Here is an 18,971-nt window from a genome sequence, read left to right as displayed (position 1 = left end):
ATATATATATATATGTACAGATTTATTACTCTATTTTACTTGTCCATATTTATTCTATTTATTTTATTTTGTTAATATGTTTTGTTGTCTGTTTCCCCCTTCTAGACTGCGAGCCCGCAGTTGGGTAGGGGCCGTCTCTAGATGTTGCCAACTTGTACTTCCCAAGTGCTTAGTACAGTGCTCTGAGCACAGTAAGCGCTCAATAAATATGATTGATTGAATGAATAGGCTAAGATAGAGGAACAGTGAGAAGGTGAACACCAGAGGAACCAAGTGTGCGAGCTGGGTTGTAGAAGAAAAGCAATGAGGTGAAGTAGGAGGGGGCAAGGTGGTTGTGCTTTAAAGCCAGTGGTGAGGAGTTTTTGCTTCATGTGGAAGTGGATGGGCAACCACTGGAGTTTCTTGTGGAGTGGGGAAATGTGGGCTGAGCGTTTTTGAAGGAAAATGATTCGGTCAGCAGAATGGAGTATGTTGCCAGTTATGTTGCCAACTTGTACTTCCCAAGCACTTAGTACAGTGCTCTGTACACAGTAAGCACTCAACAAATACGATTGATTGATTGATTGAGTATGGACTGGAGTGGAAAGAGACAGGAGGCAGGGAGGTCAGCAAGGAGGCTGATACAATAAAAATAATAATGGCATTTATTAAGTGCTTACTATGTGCAAAGCACTGTTCTAAGCGCTGGGAAGGTTACAAGGTAATCAGGTTGTCCCACGGGCGGCTCACAGTCTTAATCCCCATTTTACAGATGAGGGAACTGAGGCACAGAGAAGTGAAGTGACCCAAACTCCCACAGCTGACAATTGGCAGATCCGGGATTTGAACCCATGACCTTTGACTCCAAAGCCCGGGCTCTTTCCACTGAGCCACGCTGCTTCTCAATAAACAAGGCAGGATAAGATCAGTGCTTGTATTAATGTGGTAGCAGTTTGGATGGAGAGGAAGGGGCAAATTTTGACAATCTCATACCTGCAATACCAACAAGAAATTATAGAGAGTTCCGGTAGGTGTGGGGAAAATGTTAGACCCTAGGGAAAGACTATTTGGGTGAAACTTTGTACATTACCCAATTACTATGTTAAGAATATTGCCAGAAGACTAGTAAATGTTACTGAGCTCTCTGAAGGTGTCTGTCTGTGGTAAGGTGAGGAGATGTTACAGGTTTCTGGGAGATGCGTGGATTTAGGGAGCTGGGAGAGTGCTTTTTCTGCGAGCTTCCTATATTCAGCCCCAGGAGAGGGATGGTAGGCTAGCCATTGAGAGATTCACTTGCCTTCAGAGAGACGCCTGGCTTTAAGACCAGGGGAGGTGGCAGCGAGAAAGGGCCAGGGATTCAGGGTTTGCCATTCCGCGTGGGGAGGAGCTGGAGGGATTTAGAACCCAGTATGGGCTAGTTTGGGGTGGAATACTCCTAAAGTGACTCCAGAGCCTATTTTGGGTGGGTTTTAGGGCTGACCCCCCCAAAACATCAAAGGAGTTGTGTGTGCATTTGTGAGATCCGGGTTGGATGAGCCCAACCCTTTCTAAAATGGTCAGGAAATGGAGAGAGCTGGCCTGATGGCTGGGCTAGTGGTCAGATCCCTTGAGTGTCTGGCCATCTCAGCCAAGGCCAGTCAGGACCAGCAGGGAACTTCTTGTTCTGCCATCCGGGTGTAGCGGTGGTCAAGTGGAATCCTGGTGGGAAGGGTCTATCTGACAGCTTCCAGTATTGGAGGCTGGTGTTTCCATTTGCACCAGCATCAATCAATCAATGGTATTTATTGAGCGCTTACTGTATGCAGAGCATTGTACCAAATGCTTGGGAGAGGAGAATGCAAGAGTTGACACGTTCCCCGCCCACATCAAGCTAGAGTTAGAGAAGCAGAGTGGCTCAGTGGAAAGTCAGAGGTCATGGGTTCAAATTCCGACTCCGCCAACTGTCAGCTGTGTGACTTTGGGCAAGTCACTCAACTTCTCTGAGCCTCAGTTACCTCATCTGTAAAATGGAGATTAAGACTGTGAGCCCCCCGTGGGACAACCTGATCACCTTGTAACCTCCCCAGCGCTTAGAACAGTGCTTTGCACATAGTAAGTGCTTAACAAATACCATCATCATCATCATTATTATTATTATTACAGTGATTGTCCAGGGGAGTTTGGGAAGGCTGGACAAGAAGCCTGGGTAGAAGCCTTAGGGAGCACTATGAGAGTAAATCTGCAGGGCCCTGAGAAGGTCAGGGCAAGGTTTTTTCAAGGTTTCCACGTTGGTGTTTCCTTTGCTCCTCCATCAGTGTCTGGTGGAATGTGCCGTGGTGGGAAAAATGTCCCAGCAAGTGAAGCTTCTTTCTCGCATCCCTGTCTGTCTCCTCAGGCACACAAGCTTCTGACTCATGTTCTGGCCCTGATTGGGGCAGTGGGGGCGAGTTAAAAGCCCTGGCAGGGAGCCTTTACCTGCCCTGGGTCCCTTGGGGGCCTGCCATGGCAATGGAGTAGAATAGGACATCAACAGAGTGGCTGTCTACCCTTGCTGAGGCCCTTGGGAAGAAATTCCCTGAGATTCTGCCATCCAAAAGATTCCGGCCCCTCCACCTCCAGGGCCGCTTCCTTTCCTTGGCCTGAAAGCAACCAGGTGTCCTCGGCCTCTTGTCCTTCTGCCGGAGCGGGATTCCGGTTATTGCTTGGAGCCCAGGTCCAGAAAGAATGGTGCCCCAAGGGAGGGAGTCCCTGGATCACCAACCTCCAGCTCCCAGGTGCCCCATATGTTGGCGGGGAGGCAAGTCTGAGGGCCCGGGATTTTGGCTCAGGGGATCTTAGGCGGACAAAGGCAGAAGTTAAGTTTTTTTGTCGTGTGAACACTGTTGTTGTCGCTTGAGCCTCACCTCTAGTCTGAGGGGAGTTGGGAAGTGAACATTTCAAGGTCCTCGCTGGAATGCAGGCCCGGCTGATTCCCTGGGCCTCGAGGCGGACCAACTTCTACCCTGGGATCCTGGACGGCCAATCTCGGGTCCTCACCACGGGGGCCATCCCCGGCTGGGTGCCCACAATTGGGACTTGGCAGAGGCCGCCCTAACCCTGTGTGCCCACGATACTGATGGAGCAGCGGCGGCATGGAGAGCCAGGTTGGGTAGGAGCCAGCTGAGATGAGTTTATTAGTCACCCCCAGGAGGTTTTGGCCCATGAGACAACTCAGCCAAGGAACTTGGCAGACACAGACAAGAAGAGATCCTTTGGGAATGTAAAATCAGGACCCCGCTGTGGAAGGCTAAGCGTTGAAGCCATATTCAGGGGCCCTGTAGACTATTTCAGTGGCACTGGACTGGCCACCCAAGTAGGTGCGTGTCGTCCCGGCTGTTGTGGGGACTTGTTCTGGGATCCATCCTGGTCACCGGTGCGGAAAGTGTCTGGAAGGAGAGCATCTTGCTGGGGGACCACAAGAAGAGGTGGAAGTTGGCTCTGGCTTTTACAGGGCTCCCTCTCAGCAGCAAGACTTCTGGCCAGAAGTGACCCCGCAGCCAGCGGGCCGGCTGCAGATGGGTCGGCAGACCAGAGAGACGCAGGAGGCGGGCCGGCAGCAAGTGGGCTGGCAGGGAGCCGGCGCACAGCAGCTGGAGTCGCAGCCAGCCGGCTTGCTGCAGACGGGCACGCAACAGACCGGACGGCTGCACGCTGGGCGGCAGAGGAGGGATACGCAGGAAGCGGGGCGGCAGCAGGTGGAGACGCAACAAGAGGGCTCGCAGCTAGAGTCTCCGCAGGAGGCACTCGGGCAGGGGGTGGACACGCAACAGACTGGCTTGCAGCATACGGGGATGCAGCAGACTGGCTTGCAGCAAACAGGGATGCAGCAAGAGCTTTGGCAGCCAGCGGGTTGGCAGCAAGGGTCTTGGCAGCAGGAGTCTTGACAGCCAGCTGACTGGCCGCAGGAGTCTTGGCCGCAAGACTGTTGGCAACGAGATGGCGAGCAGGAGCTGGCACAGGCCAACTGGCAGGGGCTGGGGCCACAGGGTGACTGGCAGCCGGTGGGCACGCCGCAAACTGGCCGGCAGAGGAGAGCCACGCGGCAGGTGGGTGGGCAACACACCGTGCTGCAGCAAGCGGGCTGGCCGCAGCTGGGTTCGCAACAGGGTGGCGCGCAGCATGGAGGTTCGCAGCAGGTCTCTGGGAAGTTGTCCAGGGCATAGGATGAAACGTTGCAAGAACCGGGCAGGCAGACGAGGCTCCCGCCACTGCCCTCACTCGAGCAGACGGAGGCGGCAGAATCCATGGGAACGCAGGGCCCGGAAAAGTAGGTGGTGGCCATATCGTCAGTGGCTGGCTACAGTTGGGTTGGTTGGTGCCAATGGTGAGTTGGGTGAGACTGACCATCTCGTCCCTGCTGCGGGGTTTTTATATCCACCCCGGCTGTCTCAAGGGCATCTTTTCCTTGTTTTTGTTGTGCAGGTCTATTTCCTTTCAAACAGCTCATTAGCTGTAGATTTAGATGCTGGTGAAATGGCGTTTAACTCCAAACATCCTTAGTCTGTTTGACAGATGCAGCCCTTCCAGGCTGCTGCCTGAGCCCCCCAGCCAGTCATCCTAAAACAGTGGTCCTAGGGTCCTGTTCCTTGGTGGGTGATTAGGAAGCCTACAGGAATGATTTCTGGAAGCTCAGGAGTGCGTGTGTGTGATGGGAGAGGAGGATGCACACACTGTTTGTGTGTACTTGTTTGTTCAGACAACAGCCCTCTGGAAACACCCAGCAGAGATGGATAGTTCCCTTAGGGCAGGAAAGATGATCCGCAGGTGTGCCCAACCCTGCAACTGGGGCCCGCAGGGAATATGATAATAATAATAATTATGGTACTTGCTAAGTTCATTCATTCATTCAATCGTATATATTGAGTGCTTACTGTGTGCAGAGCACTGTACTAAGTGCTTGGGAAGTACAAGTCGGCAACATATAGAGACGGTCCCTACCCAACAGCGGGCTCACGGTCTAGAAAAGTTAAGTACTGACTATGTGCCAAGCACTGTTCTAAACACTGGGGTAGATGCAAGTTAATCAGATTGGACACAGTCCCTGTCCCACATGGGGCTTCGCAGTCTTAACCCCCCATTTTACAGATAAGGTAACTGAGGCCCAGAGAATTGAAGTGACTTTCCCAAGGTCGCACAGCAGACGTGGCGGAGCTAGAATTAGAACCCAGGTCCTTCTACTCCCGGGCCCAGGCTCTATCCACTGTTCTGCCACTTTTCCCCTGGCCTCACAGTGTGTCCATGGTGGAATGGGATCCTAACAATCAGTCAGTCAAAGCTATTTATTGAGTGCTCATTTCATGCAGCGCACTGTGCTAAGCACTTGAGGGAGAATGGCAAAAACGTTCCAATATAGGGACGTCAGCCATGGTGGAGTGGGTAGACCGCGGGCCTGGGTGTCAGAAGGTCATGGGTTCTAATCCCGGCTCCACCACTTGTCTGCCGTGTGACCTTGGCAAGTCACTTCACTTCTCTGTGCCTCAGGTACCTCATCTGTAAAACAGAGACTGAGACTGTGAGCTCTCTGTGGTACAGGGACTGTACCCAACCTGATTAGCTTGTGCCATCGCACTGCTTAGTACAGTGCCTGGCACATAGTAAGTGCTTAACAAGTACTACGATTATTATCACACACACACCCCCTAGACTTTAAGCCCATTGTGGGCAGGGATTGTCTTTATTGCTGAAATGTAATAATAATAATAATAATAATGATGATGACATTTATTAGGAGGCCTTCCCAGACTGAGCCCCCTCCTTCCTCTCCCCCTCCTTCCTCTCCCCCTCCTTCCTCTCCCCCTCCTTCCTCTCCCCCTCCTTCCTCTCCCCCTCCTTCCTCTCCCCCTCCTTCCTCTCCCCCCCTCCCCATCCCCCCGCCTTACCTCCTTCCCCTCCCCACAGCACCTGTACATATGTATATATGTTTGTACATATTTATTACTCTATTTTATTTGTGCATACTTATTCTATTTATTTTATTTTGTTAATATGTTTTGTTTTGTTGTCTGTCTCCCCCTTCTAGACTGTGAGCCTGCTGTTGGGTAGGGACAGTCTCTATATGTTGCCAACTTGTACTTCCCAAGTGCTTAGTACAGTGCTCTGCACACAGTAAGCATTCAATAAATATGATTGAATGAATGTGCAAAGCACTATTCTAAGCGCTGGGGAGGTTACAAGGTGATCAGGTTGTCACACGGGGGGCTCACAGTCTTAATCCCCATTTGACAGATGAGGTAACTGAGGTTAAGAAAAGTTGAGTGACTTGCCCAAAGTCACACAGCTGGCAATTGGTGGAGCTGGGATTTGAACCCATGACCACTGACTCCAAAGCCCAGACTCTTTCCACTGAGCCACGCTGCTTCTCTTGTACAAGCACTTAGTACCGTGCTCTGCACACAGTAAGTGCTCAATAAATATGATTTAATGAATAAACAGATACCATCACCTCAAAGAACTTACATTCCAATGGGGGAGGAGGTAGTGAAGGTATAGGATTATAAGGATAGGCATAGAAGTACTGTGAGGGATGAAGATAAACTCCTAAGTGTTTAGGTGGTACAAACTAAAATGCATAGGTGATATAAGAGGGAAGGACTGGAGGGAGATGCTAACTTTCTCACTGTACTTCGATCTCGTCTATCTCGCCACCGACCCCTCGCCTACATCCTGCCTCTGGCCTGGAACGCCCTTCCTCTTCAAATCCGACAGACGATTATTCTCCCCCACTTCAAAGCCTTACAGAAGGCCCATCTCCTCCAAGAGGCCTTCCCTGACTAAGCTCCCCTTTCCTCTTCTCCCACTCCCTCCTGCATCGCCCTGACTTGCTTCATTTATTCAGCCCCTCTCCCAACCCCACAGCACTTACGTACACATCTGTAATTTATTTATATCAATCGTCTGTTTCCCCCTCTAGACTGTAAACTCGTTGTGGACAGATAATGTGTTTATTGTTTTATTGCACTCTCCCAAGCGCTTAATACAATGCTCTGTACACAATAAGCACTCAATAAATATGATTGAATGAATGAATGAGAGATTAGTCAGGCAAGATGTGATTTTTGTAGGAATTTTAAGATCAGGAAAGTGGCGGTTTTCCAGTTATGAAGCCAGTGAGAGTTTGAGGCAGGAGGTGGGGGGTATGAGGAAGAGGAGGATGGTATGAGAGTGAGGCACGGTCGAACCAGGGAATCCATGTGCTGTAGTGAGAGAGGAGTGAGGATAGATCATAGAGATGGACCTGATTGGGTCCCCTTAAAGTTGAAGGTGAGGCATTGGTGGGGAGATGGACGGGCAAATATTGGGCGTTACTGATGGGTGGGAAGGCAATCGCAGAAAGATTTCTTAGAAAAATGATCTAGGCAGCAGAGTGAAGAATGGACTGGAGAGGGGAAAGACTGGAGGAAGGAAGGTCAGTGAGAAGACCGATGCAGTCATCAAGATGGGATATGACAAGCGCTTGAACCACTCTGATATAGTAGCAGTTTGGATGGAGTGGAAGGCGCAGATTCTGGAGATGGTGTGAAGGTAGCCCTGACAGGATTTGGTAACTTGTGGAAATTGAAGGAGAGAAATGAGTTAAGGTTGTGAGTCTGAGAGACAGGAAGAATAGTGCTGATGAAACCAGCATTGGGAAAATTGAAGGGAGGGGAGGGTTTAGCAGGGAAGATAAGGAGTTCAGTTTTCGATATGTTGAGTTTGAGGTGATGGTGGGCTACTCAGGTATCGATGTCCTGAAGGCAGGAGGAAATGTGATATTACAGGGAGGAGGAGAAGTCCGGGTTGGAGATAAAGATTTGGGAGTCATCCACATATCTGTTGAGAATCATTCTCTGGCAAGATTGCCAAGGGATGTTTTGGGAGGCTGTCCAAGAACCCAACTAGATAGAAGCCTTAGAGGCCACTGCGAGGGTAAAGAGTCAGATCCCTGAGTGGGTGGGATGTCCACTGAAGACCTCCAGTTTGGCTTGTCCCTTGCTTCTCCGTTTGGTGCCCGGAAGAGGGCCGAGAATCGAACTTACTGCGTGGAAGGAGGCAATGGAAAACCACTTCCGGAGTTTTACCAAGAAAACTTTATGGATACACTGCCAGAGAAATTGCAGATGGAGGTGGAGCATTCTGGGGGTGATGCATCCATGGCAACGCTATGGGGTGGAGAAGACTAGACAGCATAAGACAAGACCAGGGCATGCTATGATTGTGAGCCAATCATCTCCCCTGAGGTCCCCACCTGTGGCTTCCTGGAAGTACTGGTCTGAGGGCTCCTCTTGCTCTGGTCCCAACTGGAAAAGCAACAGGGAGTTCCAAACCCTGGTGTGCAGTTTTTGCCATTGTTTCTGTGTCTCCTGGGGGCCAGAATTAACCAGCCGAGGACTGGCAAGGGAGCCACACTGAGCGACTATTGTAACCTGGCCAGGCTCTTAGCATTTCCTTGGTTCCCACCGTTCCAAAATCCATGGCCGTTCCACCACCTGCCTCCCCAAGGCCACTCTCTTTCTTAGAATCAAAGAGACCAGAAGCCTGAGGGTGGAGGATTCCCAACCTTTGGACCTGAGGAGGATTCTGGTTATCACATGAAGCCCCAGGTCCCATGAGCACTAAACAAGCCATGAGCACTAAGCAAGCCCAGCAGGCTAAAGTGTGATATGGCGGTGTGGAGTCACGTTCAAAATATATTCATTAGCCCAAAGACTACCTGAGTTCCTGGGAAACAAAAAGTGGTTTGTCATTGTGTGGGAACCCTTTTGTTATGGGCACCATTCATTCGTTCAATCGTATTTATTGAGCACTTACTGTGTGCAGAGTACTGTACTAGGCACTTGGGAAGTACTAGTTCGCACCGCAAGTCAGTGAGATCTGGCACTGGATGGGGCAGTGGGAGTATCTCTAGCTAGAGTGTGAGCAGTCTGGGTTCACCCTAAGCTTTGATCCATTGTAGGTCTGGGGGCTTCAGTGTCTGTTAACACAACACAAACTCTCCTTTGGGGTCCTGGGCAGTCAACAACTGGTCCTTCCCAAGAAGGCTGGGCTTAGTCCATGCCTGACTCTTAGATAGGGATTTGTCCAAGGCCACCCTGACAGTGCGAGCCGGAGTAGTGACGGAAAAGCAGCAGCACGGAGAGCCAGGTTGGGTAGGAGCCAGCTGACTTAATTTATTAGAGTCACCCTGGAGGTTCCTGGACTGTGAGACAACTCAGCCAAGCAACTTCCCAGACACAGACACGAGAGATCTTTTGCGAGTGAGGCCCGGAAGGACACTTGCAGGAGTGTTTGAGCAGTAACCAGGGGTCTTGCAGACTTTGTCAGGGCTTGGGGCCAGGAGCACGGGACTGGTATACTGTGGATCTTGGTAAGCATTGGCCTGGCTCTTTTAGATAAGCAAGCTGGGGTCCATCCTTGCTGCTGTCGAGGAAAGGGGCTGGAAGGGGAGCAGCTCTCTGGAGGACCACTGCCGGGTAGTGGAGGCTGCTTTAGCTCTAAGGAGCTCCCTCTCAGCAGCAAGACTTCTGGCCCGAAGTGACCCCGCAGCCAGCAGGCCGGCTGCAGATGGGTCGGCAGATCATAGAGACGCAGGAGGCGGGCCGGCAGCAAGCGGGCTGGCAGGGGGCAGGAACACAGCAGCTGGAGTCGCAGCCAGCCGGCTTGCTGCAGACGGGCACACAACAGACCGGGCGGCTGCACACTGGGCGGCAGAGGAGGGATATGCAGGAAGCGGGGCGGCAACACGTGGAGTCACAGCAAGAGGGCTGGCAGTGAGAGTCTCCGCAGGAGGCACTCGGGCAGGGGGTGGACACGCAACAGACTGGCTTGCAGCATACGGGGACGCAGCAGACTGGCTTGCAGCAAACGGGGATGCAGCAAGAGCTTTGGCAGCCAGCGGGTTGGCAGCAAGGGTCTTGGCAGCAGGAGTCTTGACAGCTAGCCGACTGGCCGCAGGAGTCTTGGCCGCAAGACTGTTGGCAACAAGATGGTGAGCAGAAGCTGGCACAGGCCAAATAGCAGGGGCTGGGGCCACAGGTTGACTGGCAGCCGGTGGGCACGCCGCAAACTGGCCGGCAGAGGAGAGCCACGCGGCAGGTGGGTGGGCAACACTCCGTGCTGCAGCAAGTGGGCTGGCCGCGGCTGGGTTCGCAACAGGGTGGCGCACAGCATGGAGGTTCGCAGCAGGTCTCTGGGCAGTTGTCCAGGGCATAGGATGAAACGTTGCAAGAACCGGGCAGGCAGACAAGGCTCCCGCCACTGCCCTCGCTCGAGCAGACGGAGACAGCAGAGTCCATGGGAACGCAGGGCCCAGGGAAGTAGGTGGCGGCCATATCGTCAGTGGCTGGGTATGGTTGGACTGGTGACAAGTGATGAGTGAGGAGAGAATGGCCATCACCCCACCGTGCGGGGCTTTTATATCCACTGTGTCTGGCCCGATTCATGGCAGGGCATCTTTTCCTTGTTTTTGTTGTGCAGGTGAACTTCCTTCTCAACATCTCATTAGTGATGGATTTAGGTACTGGTGAAATGGGTTCAAGTCATAACATCCTGAGTTTGGTTTGTGGCTGACACAGCCCATCCCAACTGCTCCTTATCCTGGTTGTTCCCCCCAAAATAAGTCAACGGTGAAAGTTTATCAGCCCGGGAGGGCGTCAGCTTTAGGACGTGTGACTGACGAGGCAAGGATGGGGTTGGAGAGGTCATCCCAAGCCAGTGACCCCGGGATCCTGTTCCACTGTGGGTGATTAGAGATCCCAAGGCAGTGGCCAGGGGAGAGCTAGTCATGCCTATATGTTTCCCCATTCGATTTGGTCCAGACCCTTTTGGCATCCTCCAGTGAATGTGCTGAAGCTGTCCTATGACTGAGTTGGCAGGAAAATCTTCCAGGGGTCCCTAGACCCCCAACCGTGGCCAGAAAGGACCAGCAGGCAACATCTCTTCCTGCAATGTGATGGCTTGCTTCTGCCCTCAGGGTGTGTGGGCGGTAGATTAGGACCCTGGCAGCAGAGTTCTGTCCAGCAGACACCCAACCATGGTGGTATTGACCAGTCATTGAGAGCCATACCCTGGAATTAACCTGGCAAGACTGTTGGACATTCTTTGGGTTCCCCACCACTTTTAAGGCCCTGACTCTCTGATAATGATAATGATAATAATAATAAGAGGAAGAAGAATGGCATTTACTAAGCACTTACTATGTGCAGAGCACTGTTCTAAGCGCTGGGGAGGTTACAAGGCAATCAGGTTGTCCCACAGGGGGCTCACAATCTTAATCCCCATTTTACAGATGAGGCAACTGAGGCCCAGAGAAGTGAAGTGACTTGCCCAAAGTCACACAGCTGACAATTGGCAGAGCTGGAATTTGAACCCATGACTTCTGACTTCAAAGCCCGGGCTCTTTCCACTGAGCCACACTGTGTGATGTCCACGCCTCTAGAATCACTTGCTTTCCTACCTTCACAACGTCACTAAAACCCCCCCTTTCCTCTCCATCTAAACTACTATTCTGCTGATCCAAGCGCTTATCCTATCCTGCCTTGAGTACTGCATCTGCCTCCTTGCTTCCTCTCTCTCCCCACTGCAGTCCGTACTTCACTCTGCAGCCCAGATGATTTTTCTTAAAAGAGGTTCAATCCACAGATCCCCACTCAAGAACTGGTTGCCCATCCACCTCCTCATCAAACAGAAACTCCTTACTGTTAGTTTTAAAGCACTCAGTCAGCTCTCTCCCACCTGCAACTGGGAATATCTCCCCGGGAGCTGGGACGGGAGCAGGCCTATATCACCAGAAGCTCTGCTGGGGCATGGGCTAGGGTCCTTCCCATCCCTCCACGCCAGCCGACCTCTCCTCTGGGGTTATGGGTGGCCACCATCCAGTTCTCGTGAAGAGGACTGGGCCATTCCTAATTAGGTGTCCCCGATTTAGACTTGATTGAGACCTATCCCCATGAGCCCTAAGGAGCAGCAGCAGCACTGAGCCAGCTGACGTGAGTTTATTAGGGTCACCTGAGAGGTTTCTGGACTGCAAGACAGCTCAGCCAAGCAACTTTCCAGATGCAGATGCAAGATATTCTTTGCGTGTGTAAGGCAGGATCGTGGTGTGTGGAAGGACCCGTTCGGGAGCTGAGTGATTAAGCTGTATTTACGGGCCCGGCGGACTTCGCAGGGAGAGAGGTCAGGGATGCCAGGCTGGCTTTCTGTGTGTCCTGGTTAATTCATTCATTCAATCATATTCATTGAGCGCTTACTGTGTGCAGAGCACTGTACTAAGTGCTTGGGAAGTACAAGTCGGCAACATATAGAGATGGTCCCTACCCAAAAACGGGCTCACAGTCTAGAAGGGGGAGACAGATAACAAAACAAAACACGTGGACGGGTGTCAAGTCGTCAGAATAAATAGAAATAAAGCTAGATGCACATCCTTAACAAAATAAATAGAATTATAAATCTGTACAAGTAAAATAGAGTAATAAATCTGTACAAACATATATTAAAGGTTCTGTGGGGAGGGGAAGGAGGTAAGGCGGGGGGGGGATGGGGAGGAGGAGAGGAAAAAGGGGGCTCAGTCTGGGAAAAAGGGGGCTCAGTCTGGTTGTTTTCGGCCCGGCTATCGTGGGGCAGTGGGCTGGAGTCCATCCTGGTCACTGGTGTGGAAAGGACAGGAAGGGAAGCAGCTATCTGGAGGATGACCAGGGGCAGTGGAGGTTGTCCCCGTCTGTGTGAGCTGGCTGCAGGTGGTTTGACAGATCACAGATACCCAGGAGGAGGACTGGCAGCAAGTGGGCTAGCAAGAAGCAGGCACAGAACAGCTGGGCATGCAGCAAGCCACCTTGCAGTAGACGGGCAAACAACAGGCCGGTCGGCTGCCAACTGGGCGGCAGAGGAGGGATACACAGGAAGCGGGACAGCAGCGGGTGGAGTCGCAGCAAGAGGGCTGGCAGTGAGAGTCTCCACAGAGGCACTTTGGCAGGGTGTGATCCAGTAGACTGGCTTGCAGCAAACGGGGACCCAGGAGGAATATTGGCATCCGAATAATTGGCAGCAAGGGTCTTGGCGGGGAGTCGACTGGCTACAAAGATTCCCAGCAGCGAGACAGTTGGCAGCAAGATGGCAAGCAGGAACTGATGCTGCCCAGCTGGCAGGTCCTGGGGCTGCAAGATGATGACTGACAGCTGGTGGACATGCCGCAAACTGGTTGGCAGGGGAGAGCCATCCGGGTCTGCAGCATGTTTGGCATGCAGGCTGGCAGCTTCTGGGTACGCAACAGGATGGTGCACAGCAGGAAGGTTGGCAGCAGGTCTCTTGGCACTCATCCAGGTGGCAAGATGAATCATTGCAAGAGTGGGGCAGGCAGACGACTGCCCTCGGTCCAGCAGATGGAAACAGTGGAGGCAGAGGCAGTGGGAATGCAGGGCCCGGGAGAGCATGTTGTCAGTGGCTTGCTGTGGTTCGTTCAATCAATCAATCAATCAATCGTATTTATTGAGCGCTTACTGTGTGGTTGTATTGGTGATAAAAGATGAGTGAGGTGAGAATGACCATCACCCCATTCTATGAGGCTTTTATCTCCACCACGGCCAGCCTGATTCGTGGCAGGACATCTTTTCTTTGTTGTTGTGCAGATCAACCGCTTTCTGAACAGCTCGTCTGCAGTGAATTTAGGTACTGGTAAAGTGGTGTTCAACCCATAACATCCTTAGTTTAGTTTTTGACTGCCACAAGCCCTACAGATTCCTGCCTGCCCCGTTCAGCCCCAGACATAAATTGACGGCCAAAGAGCAACAGCCCCCGGCAAACTTCAGCCGTGAGACCTTCAGATGAGCCACTGGGGATGGAGAGGCCATCTCGAAACAGGGTTCCCAGGGCCCTGTTCCACAATGGGTGACAAGCAATCCTATGACAGTGGCCTAAGGAGTGGTTTGTGTGCCTATGCGTGGTCCTGTTATTGTGGCCCAGACCTTTCTATTATCATTCCAGCCAACGGGAGGATCCAGCCCAGTGACTGAGGTCTCGGGAAAATACCCCAGGATTCTGTAGTCCTAGAGGAGGGCAGTCAGAGCCGGCGATGCTTCCTCTAAACATCCTAAGGATTTGCCTCCACCCCAGGGGTGCGTGAGTCGTTTAATAGGATCCTGTTGGGAGAATCTGTCCAACCGACACTCCGCGGTGGAGGGTGTCAGGTGGGGGTTTTTGAACATCAAGAGACATGCCCTGGTATGAATGCTAAGCCCGGGTTAAAGCCTACGTGGTAACTGCAAGACTAGTTCCGTGGGTCCCTAAGAGGGTGGGGTGACAATTCAAGTTCTCCACCTTGGTTTGTTCTACACTCCTTAAGAATATATCCACCACCTCCATTATGTTGTACTTTCCCAAGTACTTAGTGCAGTGCACTGGACACATTAAGCACTCAGTGAGTATGATTGAGTGATTGCCCAGTGGAATGTGATGGATTGGGGGATAGTGCCGCCATGAGGGAAGGCTCTTCCTTGAGGCTGCCCAGATGGACCAGTCATGGGGGTCCCCTTACTCTGACCCAGATTGGAGTGGGGAGGAAGAATTCCAGACCCTGGCAGGCCTCGCATGGCAACCCATAAGGAACTAGAAAGTGGGTCTCATCAGGGTGACATCTAAACAGGCGAGTGTCTTTGGCACTCCATGTGGCTCTGCCATCCAGTAGGGACTGGTCTCCTCCACTGTCTGCACCCCTAGTTCCCTCTCCATCCTTGGGCATCAAAGTGACCGGATGTCTCAGGATGGAGGCTTTCTTCCCTGAGCAAGATTCTGGTTATGGCACAGAGCCCTGGGCCAGAAAGAGCAGTGGCCAGAGCGAGGGGTTCTGCTGATCATGACCAGTGCCAGGTCCCCAATATGATGGTGGGAAGACAAATCCGAGAGCATCTTGTCACGTCTCAGGCGAGAGTAGCCGGAGGACAGGCTGAGTCCCCAGGAGATGAGGCGGTCTGAACATTTTATTGTTGTCGGGAGAGTTATGCCACCAATCTCAGACACTGGAGAGGGGCAGTGTCAGTGTCTCTTGGGGAGGTGGGTATGATCATTCCACTGTCATTGTCAGCCCTGCATGGGGGGTGGGACTGAGGGCTTCCAGGTGCCCCCAGATGAACCTGTCTGTTCTCCAGGGTCTTGGACAGCCAATATGGGCTCCTCACCAAGGATACCTGTTCCCTCTGGTTGGAAATTGACTGAGGTTGCCTTCATCCTGGGAGCCCACAGTAGTGAGAGAGCGGCATCAGCACCGAGAGCCAGTCGACTTAGTTTATTAGAGTCACCCAGGAGGTTCCCGGATTGAGAGACAGCTCAGCCAAGCAGCTTCCCAGATACAGGCACAAGAGATATTTGGAAGCGTTAGGTGGGGTCCTGGTGGGCGGAAGGCCGCCTCAGGAGTCGAGTGTTTAAGCCGCGGTCAGGGGCGCGAGGCCCGGGTGATGGACTGACTTCCTGAGTGGCCCAGGGGCCAATGCTGGGGCTCGTCCCGTTCATCGGTATGGAAAGAGTCTTGAAGGGAGCAGCTTGCTAGGAGACAATCTTGGCTGGTGGAGGCCGGCCCTGTCTTTGCGGGGCTCCCTATCAGCAACAGGACTTCTGGCCAGAAGTGACCCCGCAGCAAGCGGGCCGGCCGCGGGTGGGTCGGCAGATCATAGAGATGCAAGAGGAGGACCGACAGCAAGCGTGCTGGCAGGAGGCAGGCGCGCAACAGCTGGAGACGCAGCAAACCGGCTTGCAGCATACCGGGATGCAGCAGACCGGTCGGCAGCAAACTGGGCCGCAGAGGAGGGATACGCAGGAAGAGGGGAGGCAACACGTGGAGTCGCAGCAAGAGTCTCCACAGGAGGCACTTTGGCATTGGGTGGGCACACAGCAGACTGGCTTGCAGCAAACGGGGATGCAGCAAGAGTCTTGGCAGCAATCGCTTTGGCAGCTAGCCGATTGGCAGCAGGAGTATTGGCCGCAAGACTGTTGGCAACAAGATGGTGAGCGGGAGCTGGCGCAGGCCAACTGGCAGGGGCTGGGGCCACAGGGTGACTGGCAGCCGGTGGGCACGCCGCAAACTGGCCGGCAGAGGAGAGCCACACAGGAAGAGGGTGGGCAGGACACCGTGCTGCAGCAAGCGGGCTGGCAGCAGCTGGGTTCGCAACAGGATGGCATGCAGCAGGGAGGTTCGCAGCAGGTCTCTTGGCAGTTGTCCAGGGGATACGAAGAAATGTTGCAAGAACTGGGCAGGCAGACAAGGCTCCCGCAACTGCCCTCACTTGAGCAGACAGACACGGCAGAATCCATGGGAACGCAAGGCCTGGGGCAGCAGGTGGCAGCCATATCGTCAGTGGGTTGGTCCAGTTGGGCTGGTTGGTGACAAGTGATGAATGAGGAGAGAATGACCATCTCCCCACTGTGTGGGGCTTTTATATCCACCATGTCTGGCCAGATTCACAGCAGGGCCTCTTTTCCTTGTTGTTGTTGTCAATTTTCTTCTGAACGGCTCATTAGCCGTGGATTTTGGTGCCAGTGTAATGCATCTAAAATCGTCACATCCTCAATTTGGTTTGTGACAACCACAGACCATCCAGACCCCTGCCTCCTCACCTTTGTCCCCCAAAATACATCTCCGGTCAAAACATGTCAGTTCCTGGCATCAGCCATGGGATCCGCTGGCGTGAAGGCCATCCCAAACTGGGGGTCCTGGGATCCTATTTCACAATGGGAAACTAGCACTTCTGAAACAATGGCTTGTGTTGAGAAGCAGCGTGGCTCAGTGGAAAGAGCACGGGCTTTGGAGTCAGAGGGCATGGGTTTGAATCCCGGCTCTACCACATGTCTGCTGTGTGCCCTTGGGAAAGTCACTTAACTCCTCTGAGCCTCAGTTACCTCATCTTTAAAATGGGGATTAAGACCTTGAGCCCCCCGTAGGACAAGCTGATCACCTTGTAGCGCTTAGAACAGTGTGTTGTACATAGTAAGCGCTTAACGAATGCCACCATCATCATTATTATTATTGTGTTGGGGAATGCCCACCTATGTGTGTCCCTATTTGATTTGGCCCAAACCCTTCAGGGACACTCCAAGTGAATGAAGATCTCAGCCTGATGGTTTGGATGGCAAGAAAATGCCCCGGACAACTCCTCATCCCCATCTTAGGTAGCCATGACCAGCAGGAAACATCCAGTCTTGGCATTTGGGGGCTTTGACTCCACCATTAGAGTGTGTAGGCAGTGAAATGGGGTACACTTGGTAGACTTTTGTCCAGCTAGTATCCAGGCAATGATGAATAGGCGGTGTGGAACTAGCCCACGATCGACAGATGTGTCTAGCAAGACTGCTGAGTGGTGTTTTGGGAAACAGCGAGCCCGGGCTTTGGAGTCAGAGGGCATGGGTTCAAATCCCAGCTCCGCCAATTGTCAGCTGGGTGACTTTGGGCAAGTCACTTCACTTCTCTGGGCCTCAGTTACCTCATCTGGAAAATGGGGATGAAGACTGTGAGCCCCCTGTGGGACAACCTGATCATCTTGTAACCTTCCCGGCGCTTAGAACAGTGCTTTGCACATAGTAAGCGCTTAATAAATGCCATTAAAAAAAAAAGGAGCCTGCATGGAAAGCCTTTGGCCCTCTGAGAGAACAAACCCCTAAATGCATAAGGATGTAGAGTGTCAGTTCAAGGTACAGCACTTAGAACAGTGCTTTGTACATAGTAAGCGCTTAATAAATGCCATTATTATTATTATTATCCACCTCAGCTTCTCCTGCGCTCCTCCCTCAGTCAGTTGTATTTATTGAGCACTTACTGTGTGCAGAGCACTGTCCTAAGTGCTTGGGAGAATGCAACAATAAGCAGACATGTTCCCTGTCCACAAGGAGCTTACGGTCTAGGGCATGGATGCTTTTATGAGTGACATCTACCCCAGCAGTTGCCCAAGATGCACCAGTCTCGGGACTCATCTTTCCCTTGTCCACAATTTGAGGGACAGGGAGACTCCAGGACACAGCAAGGGATCTCTTCCCAAGCCACTGGGTCCCCTGAAGGGCACATAGAACAGAGAAGCAGTGTGGCTTCATGGAAAGGGCACAGGCTTGGGAGTCTGAGGTCGTGGGTTCTAATCCTGCCCCTGTCACTTGTCAGCTGTGTGACTTTGGGCAAGTCACCTAACTTCTCTGTGCCTGTTACCTCGTCTGTAAATTGGGGATTAAGACTGTGAGCCCCACGTGGGACAACCCGATGACTTTGAATCTACCCTAACGCTTTGAACAGTGCTTGGCACATAGTAAGTGCGTAACAGATACCAAAGTTATTATTATTATTATTGTTTTAAGTAGGGGGTCAGCAAGCCGTCCTCATTGGACCCATCTAACCCAGAGGAGGTCTTGGGTGCTGCCTGACGATGGGTTATCCTCAAGGCCCGGATCCCACTACTCCTTGGGCCTCTAGTATTGCTTCCTTATATTCATACTTATTGAGCACTTACTGGGGGTGCAGAGCACTGTACTAAGCGCTTGAGAGAGTACACTATAACAATAAACAGACATTTCCTGCCCACAATGAGCTTACAGTCTAGAGGGATGTGTTTGGGATGACTAGCTTTCCTTCACATCAATATGACAGGGTGCCTGAAGATGGAAGCCTCCGCTGCTCCTCACCTGACCTGAGTAGTAGGATTGGGGTTATTTCACAAAGCTCAGGGTCAAAAAGTTATTTCGCAAAGCTCAGGGTCAGAAACAGCAGTTTTTGGAGAGAGGGAGTCCCCGAACCAACCATCAACCCAGCTCTTCAGCGGGTAGGAGCCGACTAAGTCAGTGAGGAGCCGTCGCATAGAGTGCCTTGTTTTGTCTCAAGGGAGTGCAGCCAGAGAACTGGTGGAATCCCTGGGGAACCAGGCTAGATTGTTTTGTATGCACGCTTCGTCTTTGTGGGAAAAGTCACACAACCACTCAGTGGGTTCAGACACTTGGAGATGCTAATAGGAGAGTCTCCTGGGGTGGTAGAGTATGAA

The 18,971-nt window shown here is 52.3% G+C and overlaps 4 protein-coding genes across 4 annotated transcripts in view; 1 reads left to right on the top strand and 3 right to left on the bottom strand.

Moving 5' to 3' along the window:
* TSPEAR (thrombospondin type laminin G domain and EAR repeats) overlaps positions 1-18,971 on the top strand; it is a 196,812-nt gene that overhangs the window by 12,492 nt on the left and 165,349 nt on the right. The gene's annotated exons all lie outside the window — the stretch shown is intronic.
* On the bottom strand, positions 3,458-4,243 carry LOC119930637 (keratin-associated protein 10-3-like). Its single transcript, XM_038749176.1, has one exon. It carries the CDS (start codon positions 4,241-4,243, stop codon positions 3,458-3,460), a length of 786 nt encoding a protein of 261 aa, XP_038605104.1.
* On the bottom strand, positions 9,483-10,268 carry LOC119930636 (keratin-associated protein 10-3-like). The gene has a single exon (XM_038749175.1). It carries the CDS (start codon positions 10,266-10,268, stop codon positions 9,483-9,485), a length of 786 nt encoding a protein of 261 aa, XP_038605103.1.
* LOC119930643 (keratin-associated protein 10-4-like) lies at positions 15,559-16,269 on the bottom strand. Its single transcript, XM_038749180.1, has one exon. It carries the CDS (start codon positions 16,267-16,269, stop codon positions 15,559-15,561), a length of 711 nt encoding a protein of 236 aa, XP_038605108.1.

This window comes from Tachyglossus aculeatus, chromosome 7 (assembly GCF_015852505.1).
Source record: "Tachyglossus aculeatus isolate mTacAcu1 chromosome 7, mTacAcu1.pri, whole genome shotgun sequence".
NCBI classification, from domain to species: Eukaryota; Metazoa; Chordata; class Mammalia; order Monotremata; family Tachyglossidae; genus Tachyglossus; species Tachyglossus aculeatus.
Note: the sequence above shows the minus strand (reverse complement) of the source record. Positions and strands in the feature narration are given on the sequence as shown.

What these genes read in the sequence shown, in the direction of transcription:
- LOC119930637 (XM_038749176.1), bottom strand. Translation starts at nt 4,243, where the DNA reads ATGGATTCTGCCGCCTCCGTCTGCTCGAGTGAGGGCAGTGGCGGGAGC.
- LOC119930636 (XM_038749175.1), bottom strand. Translation starts at nt 10,268, where the DNA reads ATGGACTCTGCTGTCTCCGTCTGCTCGAGCGAGGGCAGTGGCGGGAGC.
- LOC119930643 (XM_038749180.1), bottom strand. Translation starts at nt 16,269, where the DNA reads ATGGATTCTGCCGTGTCTGTCTGCTCAAGTGAGGGCAGTTGCGGGAGC.